The sequence below is a fragment of the Saimiri boliviensis genome, chromosome 21 (assembly GCF_048565385.1).
Source record: "Saimiri boliviensis isolate mSaiBol1 chromosome 21, mSaiBol1.pri, whole genome shotgun sequence".
Lineage (NCBI taxonomy): Eukaryota > Metazoa > Chordata > Mammalia > Primates > Cebidae > Saimiri > Saimiri boliviensis.
The window spans coordinates 23,383,656-23,400,980 of NC_133469.1; the positions used below are offsets into that span (position 1 = coordinate 23,383,656).

At 53.7% G+C, this 17,325-nt stretch overlaps 1 protein-coding gene across 9 annotated transcripts in view; it reads left to right on the top strand.

Moving 5' to 3' along the window:
* The first annotated feature begins 5 nt into the window (after window positions 1-5).
* TXNRD2 (thioredoxin reductase 2) overlaps window positions 6-17,325 on the top strand; it is a 57,148-nt gene continuing 39,828 nt past the window's right edge. For 8 of the 9 annotated variants that reach the window (XR_005577410.2, XR_005577411.2, XR_005577409.2 and 5 more), the window contains exons 1-5: window positions 6-108; window positions 4,881-4,949; window positions 15,457-15,513; window positions 16,300-16,444; window positions 17,247-17,321. Coding sequence is in view for 6 of the 9 variants with exons in the window: in XM_039462442.2 (XP_039318376.1) it covers window positions 6-108; window positions 4,881-4,949; window positions 15,457-15,513; window positions 16,300-16,444; window positions 17,247-17,321 (449 nt within the window). In the remaining 3 variants the exon portion in view is untranslated. The remainder of the gene's footprint in view (window positions 109-4,880; window positions 4,950-15,456; window positions 15,514-16,299; window positions 16,445-17,246; window positions 17,322-17,325) is intronic. The other variant, XM_039462443.2, reaches the window with a different exon arrangement.

The following is a 17,325-nucleotide window of genomic DNA, read 5'->3' on the forward strand; positions in this document are numbered from 1 at the left end:
CGACGATGGCGGCGATGGCGGCGGCGCTGCGGGCGCTGGGAGGGCGTTTCCGGTGGCGGACGCCGGCCGTGGCGGGCGGGGTGCGGGGCGCGGCGCGGGGCGCCGGAGGTAGGTTGGGGCCGCGGCGTCCTCGTGGCAGGTGTCCGCGCGCCCGGAGCCTGGGTGTCCGCCTGGGGGTGTCCTCGTGAGGGTGTCCGCGCGGCTGGGGCGGGGGTGTCCCGTGGGGGTGGCCCCGTGGGTGTGGCCACGCGGGGGTATCCATGATCTAGTCTTGCGCAGGAGTCCGGGCGGCTTCTAGCCCACAGGCAGCCCCCTTCCCAGATGGGGAAACTGAGGCTGGGTGCCTTCTCTAAGGTCCTGCTGTGCTGGCTGCACCTTTGGTCTCCCGTAGCTGGCGCCCCAGTAACAACGACAGCCCTGAAGATGATGATGTCCCACCTCCTGAGGTCACCAGGCACCGGCCGCACTGGCCAGACCCCACACCTCCCATCTCCTACCTTCTCCCCAGACCGCTAGACTCTAGAGGTTAGAGGCTGCACAGCGCAAGGGGAGGATACACACTCATCCTCCTGGAGCCCCTGAGGAACAGTTGACCAAATCAGGACCATAATCATAAGTGAGCACTTGAAGCAGGGGCTCGGTGCCTGGTCACTCAGGAGGGTTCTAACCTCACCCTATAGGACAGATTCTCCCAGAGCCGGCCAAAGCGCCACCGTATCTGTTATGTGTGGCCAGGTTCATTCCATGCACGACAACATGGTCCCCTGCCCTCTGGACGCCTGTGACAGCGAGCAGCTCTCCCCAAAGGCGATGAGTGTAGAGGGGTGTAAGGATGGGGTTAGGGCTCCTTCCCAGGGATGGCGACTGTGGGAGGCAGGGTGGCCGGCCCTTGGCCAGCGTTGGACTCGGGAGGGGGGGCTGACGGCACGTGTGAACGGGTAGAGGTGTTGCTATGGAGGTCTTGGGGATCTCCAGGATAGAGGGTGACCCAACAGAGTCCTGGGCAGCAGTCACCACCTCGAGGCTTTTCTGAGCCCTGAGACCCTCGGCCAGGGCACTCCATCTTTCAAAGCTTCCTGGCTGCGTGTGTCAGGTTAAATGCACCCATGCTTCCACCTGGTGCTCATAAAAGACTCATCAACAGGAGCTGCCCCTGTGATCACAAGCTCAGCGCCCTTCAGGTTTCTAATAACCATGGCCTTGGGCCAGAGCATTTGGATTCTACCCGGACAAGGAGGTACCCTGAGGGTCCTGCCCCTCACTGGGGCAAGGAGGAACTGATTGGCCTAGAGAAGATGATGACCCACTAACGGCGACTTTGGAGTACAGTTTTTTGTATTTTTTTTTTTTTAGTAGAGACGGGGTTTCACTATGTTGGCGAGGCTGGTCTTGAACTCCTGACCTCATGATCTGTCTGCCTCAGCCTCCCAAAGTGCTGGGATTACAGATGTGAGCCACTGTGCCTGGCCCAGGGTGCAGTTTTTGTTGTTGTTTGTTTGTGTGAAGACAGAGTCTCACTCTGTCACCCAGGCTGGAGCGCTGTGATGCTATCGTAGCTCACTGCAGCCTTGAACTCCTGGGCTCAACTCACCCTCCAGCTTCAGCCTCCCCAGTAGCTGGGACTACAGGCCCTGCAGTTTCCTTTTAGAGCAGGAAGAGCTGCTCCGTCCCAGGCTTGGAGGAGGTGGCTGATGTAGCCCCTGAACAGGAGCCAGAGTGACTCTTGCTGCCAGGAAAGAGCTCAAGGTAGGGAAAGCAGCCGCACAGGAAGGCCCCTGAGGTGGTACCCCAAGGTGGCCAGCCCGCCTGTGGGTACACATTTTGGGGGAGCCTTCTGCTTGCTCTCGCTGGTACAGTGCTCCGTTCTCTTGGGCCTTGCTATGAGCTCTGGGCTCCTGCTCTTTGCTGGCCTGTACTAGGCAGTGGGTTCAAAGAGGAGCAGAAAAGTATTATTATTATTATTGTTATTATTATTAGAGACAGAGTCTCGCTCTGTTGCCGGGCTGGAGTGCAGATTGTGCCAGGCACAATCTCAGCTCAGGGATGGTGGCTGTGGGAGACAGGGTGGCTGGCCCTTGGCCAGCAGTGGACTCGGGACGGAGGGCTGCAACCTCCGCCTCCCAAGTTCGAGCAATTCTCCGGCCTCAGCCTCCCAAGTAGCTGGGACTACAGGTGTGCGCACTACCACACCCAGCTCCTTTTTCCATTTTTAGTAGAGATGGGGTTTCACCATGTTAGCCAGGATGGTCTCGATCTCTTGACCTTGTCATCTGCCTGCCTTGGCCTCCCAAAGTGTTGGGGTTATAGGTGTGACTACCATGCCCGGCCCAGAGCAGAAAATTAATGGACAGTGTGTCAGCAGGCGAGGCGAGGCAGACGCTTTCTGGGGCCAGGCCCTGCAGGCAGAGAGGGTATACCTGGCCAAAGTGGGTGAGGGGCAAGGTTGTGAGGTTTCCCAGGGCACTGGAGTGCACAAGTGTGTCCCCAGGTAATGCCTGCTGCCCAGCCCTTTCTCCCACAGAGCAGCATCTGCCTTACCCACCTTTGAGGTACTTTCGGGTCCTTCCTCCCCATCAGGCTACCCAGCTCTCTCAAGTGCTTAAAGGCAGATTTCCTACAAAATGACTCCCCTATGCCAGTGTTTGTCAGCCCGAGAGGGCTCCTGGGTGAGCATAGGGGGAGGGCAAGCCGCCTGAGATTAAGCACATCCACACAGCCAGCCGCTCACCCTCCCCGACAGCAGATGGGGCACAATGCGAGGCTGCAGGGCAGGACGAGCCAGCGAGGGCCCTGTATGGCAGCAAGAACAGGCACCTGCCATGGGAGGTAGGGCCTTTCTGGGCAAAGCCTCTGGCCGCCAGACAGCAGGAGGAGAGAGAAGCTCCTCCATCAGCAGGTGCATGCTCCCCGGGGGACCTGGTGGCAGCTTCTCCCTAACCAGCAGTCCTTGGTGCTCTAGACTTAGATTAAAGCCACCAGAATAATTTACCGCAGTTTAGGCCTTTCCAGAGCCCTTGAGTTGAATTAGGAATTGAGTGTGCTTTAGACTGGCTGCGGGGACCGAGCACTCAGACGCTGGCTGCCAGGTGAAACCGTGGGAGGGTCTGGGTGTGGGGCCGGCTGGCTTCAGGCCATGGCCTGAGTGCCTGGATGCAGCTTCCCAGGCTTTCTCAGCTTCGAGCCAGGGCGCATCTCAGTTCCAGCTCTTGTATCCATTAGGACTGCAGGTTCTAGACCCCTGTCTGTGGGGCATCGGCAGAGCCGGGGTGCAGAGGGACGTGGCACTCCCGGTATACTCTCTGCAGCCTTGCCTGCCTAGGATGGTGGAGGTGGCTGCAAAGATAGGCTCAGCCTTCTCATGACACATGCTGGGCTCTGATGCTGGTGCTGGGCAGGTTGCCCACCAGCCTTGGATGACAGACCCTGCTCTGATCACGGAACCTCTTGGCCTTGTCTGAAGCAGCGCCCAGCTCCAGATGCCCTGGCAGGGTGGTGCTTCTCATCTGGGCAGGCTGGTATCTGCAGACGGGCTGAGCGCACTGCTTGCTTTATACCCCAGACCTCTGTCATCAGTCCCCACCCTGCGCTCACCCCAACAGACTGATGCCTTTCAATTCTTCATTCGTTCCTTCACCAGGGAGTGGGCTGGTGCCTGGCGCGGGTGTCCCGGCCCTCGGGCCCCGTTCAGTGCGCTCCCCGTCTCTAGTTCCTCCCTCCACCCCCTTCTCCATCCCTCCCTTTTTTGGCTGCCCCTTGCCTGCCTGCCTCGCCAGTAGCTTCCAGAGTAGACACAGATGACAGCTTTTGCAGGCTAAAAAGGCTGAGAGTGGCCCTGTGTGCAGTGAGCCACCATAGAGGACTGAGGCCAGGCGACACCACAGCCAGCCTGAAAGGAATTCCAGGGATAAAACCTGAGCCCAGGCAGCTCTCCCTGTGCCCAGGTGGCTTCCCTCCTGGGTCACTGTGGCCAGGCACACGGAGACCCTGGCTGTGGGGACTGGCCAGCTGTGAGTGCACAGGGGCTGTTTGTGCTTTTATTCTTGCTCGCTTGCGACGGAGGGCGACGGAGGGCAGACGTCACAGCTGAAAGGCTTCTGGACTCCGAAATGTTTTAGGCCATCTTGGTGGCTCACGCTTGTAATCTCAGGACCTTGGGAGGCTGAGGTGGGAGGATTGCTTAAGGCTAGGTGTTTGAGGCCAGCCTCAGCAACATAGCCAGACTCCATCTCTACAAGACGAAACAAAAATTAGGTGGACATGGTGGTCTGTGCCTATAGTCCCAGCTATTCTGGAGGCTGAGAGGATCACTTGAGCTCAGGAGGTAGAGGCTGCAGTGAGCTATGATTGCCGCACTGTGCTCCTGTCATGGGGGCCCTTCCGGGTCTGTGTCCCAGCCCTGTGCTGACCGTGTTCCTTCCCACCTTTCATCCCTCTCCCCAGCAGGGCGGTGGGACTATAATCTTCTGGGTGACAGAGTGAGACCCTGTCTCAAAAATAAACAGAATAAAAAAGAAAATAGCTCCGTGTCTTGATTCGGAACACTGGGTAAAGTTTGAGTTCAGAGCAGTTGGCCTGCTGTGTGTACGCAGCATGGTTTGCAAAGATGATCACACACACCCACGGCCAGCCTCACCCCCGTATGGCTTGATCTCTGGATTTGCACAGACGATGTGAGTGGAGTCACTCTTTCTGCTCTGATGCGTGGTGCCTCGTCACCCCTGACCGTCACAGAATGGAGTCTCCCATCCTGATAAAACAGATCCCTCACCACGTTTAACCAAAGAGCTGCTAGACTGTTGGAAGTTGTGGGGGACCTTCTGGGTGTGTGCCCCAGACCCGTGCTGGCTGCCTTTCTTCTCACCTCTCATCCCTTCCCACAGCAGGTCAGCGGGACTATGATCTCCTGGTGATTGGCGGGGGATCTGGCGGCCTGGCTTGTGCCAAGGAAGGTATGAATTTTGTATCCTTTGTGGCAAGGCCTCAAAGCTTTTGGGGCCCCCAGAGAGGGTGGTGCCGTCCAGAAAGCATCCGTGAGCAGAATGTGCTGCCTCCCTGCTGGGGTCTCCCCAGTGACCTCTGGGCTGTGGTCTGTTCCCCGCCATGCTTCACCTGTCTGCTGCACCCGGTGGCCACGGTGATGCTTCCACCAGGGCTCACGGTCAGTTCTGCTGGCTGAGTCTTATACTTGGCCTGGCACCCAGCGAGCATTCAGTCAAGATGTTGGGCAAACGGGCTGGACCCAGAGGTATACAGAGATGACACCTTGCAGTCCTCTGCTAACCCGCAGGGTGCACAGGCCACCAGCCCTTTGCTGGACTCTGTACCCTGCTGCAGGATTTCCTGGTCTGCTCTGGCCATGTCTAAACACGATAAGGGGGCAGGTGTGGTGAATGGGGAGGAGAGGGGATGAGAGGGAGGTGGGGCTGAAATGAGAGGGGGTTAACCGGGCACTTTGGACGTGAAGCTAGGCTTCTCTGATGCCCAGTATTGGGCTTTGGAAACACAGATGACGTAAAGGAAATCCACTGCTCTTGCTCTGGGGGGCTGGGGAGTGGGTAGGAACCTGGGAAGTCTCCTGGCTGATCGGGGATCAGCACCACGCTGGACCCTGAGAGCCACTCCCAGAAATGGATGGCAGAGGCCGTGACGAGGCCTGGTGCTGTTCTTTATAGCAGAACCGGGCGCCTGGGCTGTGAGTTCACTCCCATGCTGTAGCCGCAGAGACCTGAGTCCCCTTTAATCCAGAATGTGGGCAGGGCCTGGGTATGCCTTCGCCTTTCGTGAGAGTGGCATTTCCCTGCGGAGGTGACATGGTTTTGCAGCTTTGTTGAGATGAACTGTACACGTTCACACGGGCAACCTGATCATTCTTGACATGCGCATGTGCCCCTGCAGCCGGTGCCACAGTCACGATGGTGAGTGTGTCCTCCGCCCCGTTAGTCTGCCGGGGCTGCGGTAACAAACAGACTAACAGACCGGGCGGCTGAAAGAACACATGGTTATTGTCTCTCATTCTGGAGGCTGGAATGCGTCAAGGCGCGGGCAGGGCTGGTTTCTTCTGGGGACTCTCCCTTGGGCTGCAGATGGCACTCGTCATCCCTCTGTGCATGTCTGTGTCCTAATCTCTACTTAACACCTGTCCTTCTGGATCAGGGCCCACCCTATGGCCTCCTTTTTCGTTGGCTTTTTACTGGACACAGAGGCTTGCTCTGCCTCCCAGGCTGGAGTGCAGTGGTGTGATCTTGGCTCACTGTAACCTCTGCCTCCTGGGTTCAAGCAATTCTCCCACCTCAGCCTCCCAAGGAGCTGGGATTACAGGTGTCCTCCACCACGCCTGGCTAATTTTTTTGTGTTTTTAGTAGAGACAGGGTTTTTACCATGTTGGTCAGGTTGATCTCAAACGCCTGACCTCATGTGATCCACCCACCTCGGCCTCCCAAAATGCTGGGATTACAGGCGTGAACCACCGAGCCCGGCCCTCTTTTTTGGGGGGAGCGATAGAGTCTTGCTTTGTCACCCAGGCTGGAGTGCAGTGGTGCAATCCTGGGTCACTGCAACCTCCAGCTCCTGGATTCAAGCAATTCTCCTGCCTCAGCCTCCTGAGTAGCTGGGATTACAGGCACACGCCACCACCCCTGGCTGATTTTTGTGTTTACAAAAATTAGAAATGGGGGTATCACCATGTTGGACCAGGCTGGTCTCAAACTCCTGGCCTCTGGTGATCCTCCAACCTTGGCCTCACAAAAAAAGTACTGGAATTACCGGTATGAGCCACCACCCTGGCTTTTTTTTTTTTTTTTTTTTTTTTTTTTGAGACAAGGTCTGGCTCAGTCACCCAGGCTGGAGTGCAGTGGCATGATCTTGGCTCATTGCAACGTCTACCTCCTTGGTTCAAGCGATTTTCCCACTTGGGCCTCCTGAGTGACTGGGACCACAGGTGCCACTATGCCCAGCTAATTTTTATATGTTTTGGTAGAGATGGGGTTTTGCCATGTTGCCCAGGCTGGTCTTGAATTCCTAAGCTCAAGCGATCCACCTGCCTCAGCCCCCCAAAGTGCTGAATTATAGGCACGAACCACCATGCCCAGCCGAATACTGTTTTCAGTGTGCATTTGGCTATGGATTTGGAATCTGCTAATATGGAGGGATTATATATATTTTTTTGAGATGGACTTTCACTCTTGTCACCCAGGCTGGAGTGCAATTGCAGTGGCACGATCTTGGCTCACTGCATGCAACCTTCACCTCCGGGGATCAAGTAATTCCCCTGCCTCAGCCTCCCGAGTAGCTGGGATTACAGGCGCACGCCACCATGCCTGGCTAATTTTTGTATTTTTAGTAGAGACAGGGTTTCACCATATTGGCCAGGCTGGTCTCAAACTCCTGACCTCAGGTGATCCACTTGCCCTGGCCTCCCAAACTGTTGGGATTACAGGTGTGAGCCATTGTGCCCGGCCAAGGGATTATATTTATTGAAAAAAGCTCTGTGTATGAGTGGATCTACACAATTACTCAAGGGTCAGTTGTAAATCACTTATTTAAAAGGCATTATTCGGCCAGGTGCAGTGGCTCACGACTGTAATCCTAGCACTTTGGGAGGCCGAGGTGGGTGGATCACCTGAGGTCAGGAGTTCAAGATCAGCCTGGCCATCATGGTGAAACCCCATCTTTAGAAAAAAAAAATGTATTAATGCTCTTTAATATTGTCACAAAATTGTGCAACCACCACCACAGTCAAGTTTAGAACAGTTTAGTCTCTCTCCAAAATACCCTGTACCCATTAGCAGTCACACTCTGTTCTCCGCTCTCCCCAGCCCCTGACAAACAACAAATCTATTTCCTATATGGATGTGTGTGTTCTGGACATTTTAGCCATTTTTTTTGTTTTGTTTTTTGAGACAGGGTCTTACTCTGTCACCTAGGCTGGAGTGTAGTGGCGCAATCTCCGCTCCCCGCAGCCTCTGCCTCTGTGGCTCAAGCAGTTCTCCCACCTCAGCCTCCTGAGTAGCTGGGATTATAGGTGTTTGCCACCACGCCCAGCTAATTTTTTGTATTTTTAGTAGAGAGGGGGTTTCACCATATTGGCTTCACCATATTGGCCAGGCTGGTCTCCAACTCCTGACCTCAAGTGATCCACCCACTTTGGCCTCCCAAAGTGTTGGGATCACAGGCATGAGCCACCTTTTTTTTTTTTTTTTTTTTTTTGAGACAGTCTCACTGTGTCGCCCAGGCTGCAGAGTCGCCCAGATTGTGCAGTGGTACTATCTCAGCTCACTGCAACCTCCCCCTTGCGGGTTCCAGCCATTCTTGGGCCTCAACCTCCTAAATTGCTGGGATTGCAGGCACGTGCCACCACACCCAGCTAAGTTTTGTGTGTGTTTTTTTTTTTTTTTTTTTTTTTTTTGAGATGAAGTTTCGCTCTTGTTACCCAGGCTGGAGTGCAATGGCGCGATCTCGGCTCACCGCAACCTCCGCCTCCTGGGTTCAGGCAATTCTCCTGCCTCAGCCTCCTGAGTAGCTGGGATTACAGGCACGTGCCACCATGCCCAGCTAATTTTTTTTGTATTTTTAGTAGAGACGGGGTTTCACCATGTTGACCAGGATGGTCTCGATCTCTTGACCTCGTGATCCACCCACCTCGGCCTCCCAAAGTGCTGGGATTACAGGCTTGAGCCACCGCGCCCGGCCAGTTTTGTGTTTTTAGTACAGACGGGGTTTCTCTATATTGACCAGGCTGTTCTCCAACTCCTGACTTCAAGTGATCCACCCGTCTGGGCCTCCTAAAGTGTCAGGATTGCAGGCGTGAGCCACCATGCCCGACCTGTTGTTTTGTTTTTTGAGACAGAGTCTTGTTCTGTCACCCTGGCTGGAGTGCAGTAGTGCGATCTCCACTCACTGCAACCTCTGCCTCCCAGGCTCAAGTGATTCTCCTGCCTCAGCCTCCCAAGTAGCTGGGACCAAAGGCACGGGCCCCAGCACACTTGGCTAATTTTTGTTCTTTTAGTAGAGACGGGGTTACACTCTGTTGGTCAGGCTGGTCTCGAACTCAGGCGATGCGCCTCCCTCCGCCTCCCAGAGTGCTCGTATTTAGATGTGAGCCACCGTACCTGGCCTCTTTTCACTTTTTTGATGGTGACCTTTGTGCCACAAAAGTTTTAAATTTTGATGAAGTCCAATTTATCTTTTTTTTTTTTCCTTTATTGCTTATAATTTTGGTATCACATCTAAGAAACTATTGCCTAATCCAAGGTCACAAAGATGTACACCAGTTTTTTCCTAAAGCTTTATGGTTCAAGCTCTTACAGTTAGGTCTTTGATTTATTTTGAGTTGCTTTAGGGTTTATGGCATGTACCTTAACTTGTCAATCTACTCTTAAAAGAGCATACTTTGATTCTCCCCTTTAAACCTTCATTTTGTGTTATTATGCATTTTTTTTTTTTTTTTTTTTTTGAGACGGAGTTTCGCTCTTGTTACCCAGGCTGGAGTGCAATGGCGCGATCTCGGCTCACCGCAACCTCCGCCTCCTGGGCTCAGGCAATTCTCCTGCCTCAGCCTCCTGAGTAGCTGGGATTACAGGCACGTGCCACCATGCCCAGCTAATTTTTTGCACTTTTAGTAGAGACGGGGTTTCACCATGTTGACCAGGATGGTCTCGATCTCTCGACCTCGTGATCCACCCGCCTCGGCCTCCCAAAGTGCTGGGATTACAGGCTTGAGCCACCGCGCCCGGCTGTGTTATTATGCATTTTACTGTTACGTGTTATAAATCCACAGCACGTCATTGTTGTTTTTGTTTAACATATACTTAAATAGTGGGAGAAAATCTCACATACTCACCCGTGTATTTCTGTGCTCTTCCTTCCTTTGTGAGGATCACATTTCCATCTGGTAATATTCTACCTTAAGGATGTCCTTTAGCATTTCTTGTAATACGACTCCTGTGGTAATGAATTCTTTCCGCTTTATTTTGCCTTCTTTTTTTTTTTTGAGATGGAGTCTCGCTCTGTAGCCCAGGCTGGAGTGCAGTAGCGCCATCTTGGCTCACTGCAACCTCCACCTCCCGGTCCCAGTTCAAGCAATTCTGCTTCCTCAGCCTCCAGAGTAGCTGGGATTACAGGCACGAGCCACCATGCCCAGCTAATTTTTGTATTTTTTAGTAGAGACGGGATTTCACCATGTTGGCCAGTCTGGTCTTGAACTCTGGACCTCGTGATCCGCCCGCCTTGGCCTCCCAAAGTGCTGGGATTACAGGCTTGAGCCACCGTGCCCGGCCCCTTTTTTTTTTTTTTTTTTTTTTCTGAGACGGAATCTTGCTCTTTCTCCCGGCCAGAGCGTAGTGGCGTGATCTTGGCTCACTGCAACTTCTGCCACCTGGGTTCAAGCAGTTCTTCTGCCTCAGCCTCCCGAGTAGCTGAGATGACAGGCACGTGCCACCACACCCGGCTAATTTTGTATTTTTGGTAGAGACAAGCTTTCACCATGTTGATCAGGCTGGTCTCGAACTTCTGACCTCAGGTGATCTGCCTGCCTCGGCCTCCCAAAGTGCTGGGATTATAGGTGTGAGCCACTGCGCCCAGCCTGCCGTGTTAACTTCTATAAGTCAAATGTTTGATGTGACCGAGTTTAAGGCTGATATAACGCAGAGCCAGGACAAGTTGCGAGCTACGTCTAGGGCCTTAGACTTCCTACTGGGAGCGTCGCAGTCTCTTCTAAGCAGAGGTCTGGAGCAGGTGGGTCATCTGGAGAGAAGTGACCTAAACTGTCCGAGTTGAAGGGATCTATCCTGGAAACTCATCACTGAAGGAATTAAAATGAGAAAATTTAAGGGGAAGGAAAAAAAATAAATTGTTTTACATTTTAAAGAGTGGGTGGGCATGTGGGAGGGGGGTGGAGATAGTTAAGAGTTACAGGAAAACATTTCCAATGAATATGAGGAAGAATTTTATACAGGGAGAGTTCCCACAATTAAATGGCCACTTGGGAAGGCAGTACATTTCCAGACAAAGGTACCAGGCCTAGGTGAGCACTTGGTAAGGGTGTTATGAAGGAGACTCAGACTTAAGGTGAGCAGGTAGAACACGTTGCATATAAGGTCCTTCCCAGCCGGGCACGGTGGCTCACGCCTGTCATCCTAGCACTTTGGGAGACCAAGGCAGGCAGATCACCTGAGGTCAGGAGTTTGAGACCAGCCTGACCAACGTGGTGAAACCCATCTCTACTAAAAATACAAAAAAAATTAGCCTGGCATGGTGGTGCATGCCTGTGATCCCAGCTACTTGGGAGGCTGAGGCAAGAGAATTGCTTGAACCCTGGAGCAGAGGTTGCAGTGAGCCAGGATTGTGCCACTGCTCTTCAGTCTGGGAGAGTGAGAAGTAGCTACCGTACAGTGCAGGCTGGGATGCATCAGAGGTTTATACAACCACCCCGAAGTCGAAGGAAGGAGAGAAAACTTTCGGTAGTGAGTGGTCAGGAAAAAAGTGACCCAAAGGTCTGGGATCTTGAACAATGAAGGAGGAGCAGTGTTCTGTGAGGAAGGTTTGTTTTTCACATGTTAATTTCTCCAGCAAACCATGTGAATACTTAATGTGGTTCAAGCTCTGGGCCAGGACCCAGAACAACAGACACAAGCCGGGATCAAAGCCCCTGACTCACGGAGTTGTTCAGTTTCGTTACCAAGACAGACACATGAGCAGATAATTTATCATCTGTGGTAAGGTGGAGATAGGGCACAGAACTGAGGCATCTAACCAAGGAAATAAAAAGAAAAAAGTATGGACTAGTTAGAAGGCCTGTTTTTTTTTTTTTTTTTTTGAGACGGAGTTTCGCTCTTGTTACCCAGGCTGGAGTGCAATGGCGCGATCTCGGCTCACCGCAACCTCCGCCTCCTGGGTTCAGGCAATTCTCCTGCCTCAGCCTCCTGAGTAGCTGGGATTACAGGCACGCGCCACCATGCCCAGCTAATTTTTGTATTTTTAGTAGAGACGGGGTTTCACCGTGTTGACCAGGTTGGTCTCGATCTCTCGACCTTGTGATCCACCCGCCTCGGCCTCCCAAAGTGCTGGGATTACAGGCTTGAGCCACCGCGCCCGGCCAGAACGCCCGTTTTATTGATCTTTTTTGCTGATTCTGACATGTGTCACTTCTGGTCAGTCTCCATTGACTGACTTTTTTTCCCCTTCTCTAGGTGTAATTTTTCCCCCCTTTTTTTCCTGCTTCTTTGTGTGACTGGTAATTTTTGGTTGAATGGCAGATGCTTGAATTTACCTTGCTGGGTTCTGGAGATTTTTATATTTCTAGAAATACTGAGCTCTGTTCTGGGATGCAGTTAAGTTATTAAGAGTCAGTCTTGGCCGGGCGCGGTGGCTCACGCCTGTAATCCCAGCACTTTGGGAGGCCGAGGCGGGTGGATCACGAGGTCAAGAGATCGAGACCATCCTGGTCAACATGGTGAAACCCCGTCTCTACTAAAAATACAAAAAATTAGCTGGGCATGGTGGCTCGTGCCTGTAATCCCAGCTACTCAGGAGGCTGAGGCAGGAGAATTGCCTGAACCCAGGAGGCGGAGGTTGCGGTGAGCCGAGATCACGCCATTGCACTCCAGCCTGGGTAACAAGAGCGAAACTCCGTCTCAAAAAAAAAAAAAAAAGAGTCAGTCTTTGGGTCTTCTGCAAAAGATTTCTCAGGTGTGTGTGGAGGAGTGCCCAGTCCAGGGCTAATTATTCTCAACTACTGAGGCATGACCCAATGCCCCAGGAATAATATGCTTTTCCCAGTCTGCCTTCTGGGAACAGGTACTGTCCCCTGCCTTTGTGGGCACGGTCCTCTCCAGCCCTTCCAGGTGGTTCTGTCCCTGCTGTCGGTAGCTTCGCAAGACACACGTGCCAATCAGGTCTTCCAGATCCTCTGGGCAGCGGCCCCTCACCGTCTTCTCTGCCTCAGTCTCCCCAGGCTGTCAGTCCTCTCCTGCGCTGGCCTCTCCCCAGCCTCCCCCGGCCTGCAGCGCTGGGTCCTGGAGACTCCCCAGGGCCCACCATGTTTGTTTCCTGCCTGTCACGTCGTTTGTTGCCTGATGTCCAGTACCTCAAAGCCTGTTGTTTGATGCATCGGACCTGGGTTTTGGGTTGCCTCAGGGGGAGGGTAAATCTGGGCTCTGCTGCTCCATCATGGTCAGGTGTGGGAATTGGACACTGGTTTTTTGTTTTTTTTGAGATGCTGTCTTGCTCTGTCACCCAGGCTGGAGTGCAGTGGCACAGTCTCGGCTCACTGCAGCCTCCACCTCCCAAGCTCAAGCCATCCTCCCACCTCAGCCTCCCGAGCAGCTGGGACCACAGGTGCACACCACCACACCCAGCTAATTTTTGTATTTTTTGTAGAGACAGGGTTTTGCTGTGCGGCCCAGGCTGGTCTCAAACTCCTGGGCTCAAGCCATCTGTTTCCCTTGGCCTCCCAAAGTGTTGAGATGACAGACATGAGCTACTGCACCTTGTGGACATGGGCTTTTTTTTTTTTTTTTTTTTTTTGAGATGTAGTTTCACTCTGTCACTCAGGCTGGAGTATAGTGGTGCTATCTCTCTCACTGCAACCTCCGCCTCCTGGGTTCAAGCAATTTCCCTACCTCAGCCCCCGGTGTAGCTGGGACTATAGGAGCCTGCCACCATGCCCTGCTAATTTTTGTGTTTTTAGTAGAGACAGGGTTTCACCATGTTGGCCAGGCTGGTCTTGAACTCCTGACCTCAGGTGATCTGTCTCCCTGGGCCTCCCAAAGTGCTGGGATTACAGACGCGAACCACTGCGTCTGGATGACATTAGGTTTTTGAAGGCCAAGGCTTGAGCTTTTAAATTGAGCCGGGGAATCCCAGTATTCATTCAGTGAGCAAAATGGATTTTTAACATGAACTCTTAGAAAACTTTGTTCTAATCTTATTTTGTGATGGTCATGAATTGAACACGATCCGTGGCATTTTAGGGTTCATGAGATTTACATGTGCCCTGGGGTCAGTTGAGTTCAGGGCCTGAGGCTTGCTAATGTAGTGCCCAAGCCCAGCCAAAGGGAAGCTTGAAATTAGCCCTGGCTAATGTTTTTTTTTTTTTTTTTTTTTTTCTTTTTTGAGACGGAGTCTTGCTCTGTCACCCAGGCTGTAGTGGGGTGACACAATTTTGGCTCACTGTAACCACTGCCTCCTGGGCTCAAATGATTCTCTTGCCTCAGCCTCCTGAGTGGCTGAGACTACAGGCGCGTGCCACCATGCCCAGCTAATTTTTTAATTTTTATTTTTATTTATTTTTTTTTTTGAGACGGAGTTTCGTTCTTGTTACCCAGGCTGGAGTACAATGGTGCGATCTCGGCTCACCGCAACCTCTGCCTCCTGGGTTCAGGCAATTCTCCTGCCTCAGCCTCCTGAGTAGCTGGGATTACAGGCACGCGCCACCATGCCCAGCTAATTTTTTGTATTTTTAGTAGAGACGGGGTTTCACCATGTTGACCAGGATGGTCTCGATCTCTCGACCTCGTGATCCACCCGCCTCGGCCTCCCAAAGTGCTGGGATTACAGGCTTGAGCCACCGCGCCCGGCAATTTTTATTTTTTTATTGTACTTTGGCTCTGGGATACATGTGCACATCCTGTATCCTGCAGGATTGTCGTGTAAGTACATATATACCATGTTTATTTTAGTGGAGACTAGTTTTACCATGTTGGCCAGGCTGGTCTCAAACTCCTGACCACAAGTAATACACCTGCTTCAGCCTCCCAAAATGCTGGGGTAACAGGTGTGAGCCCCCGTGCCCGGTCTTGGCTAATGGTTTCTGAGTTGGCCTCAGCACCTGTGGCTCTGGGTGGCCCCACCGATGGCCCGTAGGGTAGCTGGGCGGCTCCGCAGCCGGAAGTGTGGTTTGGAGTCAGGTCTCGGCTCTCACTCTGGGGCTGGCCCACCCTGGGGCTGCTGTGTCACTTCTGAGCTTTGGTGTCCTGGTCCTGAGGGTGAGGTGGCCAGTACCCATCTAGGGCTGTGCTGGGAAGGGGGCAAGGGAGAGCCTCTGAGTCAGGAGCCATTCTCAGTGGGGTGGCTACCTGGGGAATGCCACCCAGGGATGCTTGGGTGGGCACTGGGCTTGTGTGGCACTGCAAATGCCAGCAGTGTGAGGGGTGGGTGGTCCAAAGGCTGCAGGCCCAGAGAGGTCTGAGGGCTCCTGCCTGCGGGTGGCTCGTCTGGGTGGGCAGTGGCAGCAGGAGGCTGGGAGACTCAGTGCAGAGCCAGCAGGTGGCACAGCTCAGCCGGCCGGAGTGCCGAGGCAGATCAGGGGCCCTAGCGTCGCGTCACTTGGCCGCTGTGGGCAGCCGCAGGCCCAGGCCCTGCCCATGCTCTCGCGGACCGCACAGGCCCCAAGGAGCGCCTGTTCTCGTGGGGGGCTGAGCCAGCTCCCCACGCTCACCGGCCGCTCTCCTCTCCTTTCAGCTGCCCAGCTGGGAAGGAAGGTGGCCGTGGTGGACTACGTGGAACCTTCTCCCCGAGGTAGGCAGCACCTATGGAAGCCGGGTGTCCTGGGGAAGGAGATGGGAGGTGGGCCTGGTTCCTGTACGGAGGGCAGCTGACGCCAGAGTCCCTCGGCCCCGCTATGCGTGGTCTCCGGACAGTGTCCTGTTTCATACGTCATTACTTTAAAGTTCTTCACCGTTCTCAAAAGCGACTCTGGCCAGTACAGTGGCCCACACCTGTACTCACAGCACTTCGGGAAGCCAAGGCGGACCTTGATCACTTGAGCCCAGGAGTTTGAGGCCGCAGTGAGCTATGCTTGCACCACTGCACTCCGGGTTAGATGACAGAGGTGAGAACTAAATTTTTTAAATAATTGAAACGGTCTCCCTCTGTTGCCTAGGCTGGCGTGCAGTGGCGCGATCTCGGCTCACTGCCAACCTCTGCCACCCCGGTTGAAGCAGTTCTTGTGCCTCAGCCTCCTGAGTAGCTGGAACTACAGGTGTATGCCACCACTCCCAGCTAAATTTTTGTATTTTTAGTGGAGACGTGGTTTCCGCCATGTTCACCAGGCTGGACTCAAACTCCTGACCGCAGGTCATCGCCCGCCTCTACCTCCCAGAGTGCTGGGATTACAGGTGTGAGCCACCGCACCTGGCCTATTTTTATTTTTAATTAAAATAGCGATCACATTCCTGTGGCATGTCAGCTGGCCCCGTCAGAGTTACAAAACAACTTCAAGGAATTCCAAACACCCCAGAAGAACAGGGAAGTCTCTAGTAGTCACCTGACCATAAATTCAAATGTGCTCTTCCCCCGTCCCAGGCACCCGGTGGGGCCTCGGGGGCACCTGCGTCAACGTCGGCTGCATTCCCAAGAAGCTGATGCACCAGGCGGCACTGCTGGGGGGCCTGATCCGAGACGCCCCCCATTATGGCTGGGAGGTGGCCCAGCCCGTGCCGCATGACTGGTAAGGACCCAGCGCCGTGGCATTCGGGTGCTTTTGTGCTACTCGGGTGAGGAGGAAGAGGAGGCTTATCCTCCGTGAACCTTCACAGGGAGTGTGCTGTAGGATGGGTTCTCAGCCAGGGGTGACTCTGCGCCCTCTGCCTCCGACATCTGGGAATGTCTGGAGACAGTCGTGGTTGTCTCTGGGGAAGGGTTTGCTCCCCTCCTCGGGGGAGCCCAGGGATGCTGCTGCCATGCACAGCGCAGCCCCACCAAGAACAGTCCATCTCCAAGGCCGGGAGTGCAGGGTGGGAGGCCGCTTCAGCCGAGTTCTTTTGGGAAGGGGACCACGTGGCCCAGCACACAGCCACCCACAGTAGCTCAGATAGGCCTCTGCCTGCAGGGGGTAGCCTTTGGGGCACAGAGCAGCTGCATCTGGATAGCTGTGGGTCAGAGCCCCTGTTTTCTGGGAGTCCAAAAGTCCACAGCCCCAAGCCCGGGACAGGCGGTGGCTCGTAGGGATGGATGTCATGTTTCGCCACCTTTAAAAGCACTCTCGTTTTTTGATACTTCTATTAATGTACATCTGAATCTTTTTTTGTTTTGTTTTGTTTCGTTTCGTTTGTAAAGCTGGGGTTTCACCATGTTGGTCAGGCTGGTCTTGAACTCCTGACCTCAGGCGATCCGCCTGCCTTGGCCTCCAAAGTGCTTGGATTACAGGCATGAGCCATCGCACCCTGTACATCTGAATCTAATCGTCCATTGTGAGACTCTGCAGCTAACACCTGTGTTGTGCTTTTATATTTTGTTTTGTATGTTCACAGGAGGAAGATGGCAGAAGCTGTTCAAAATCACGTGAAATCCTTGAACTGGGGCCACCGTGTCCAGCTGCACGACAGGTAC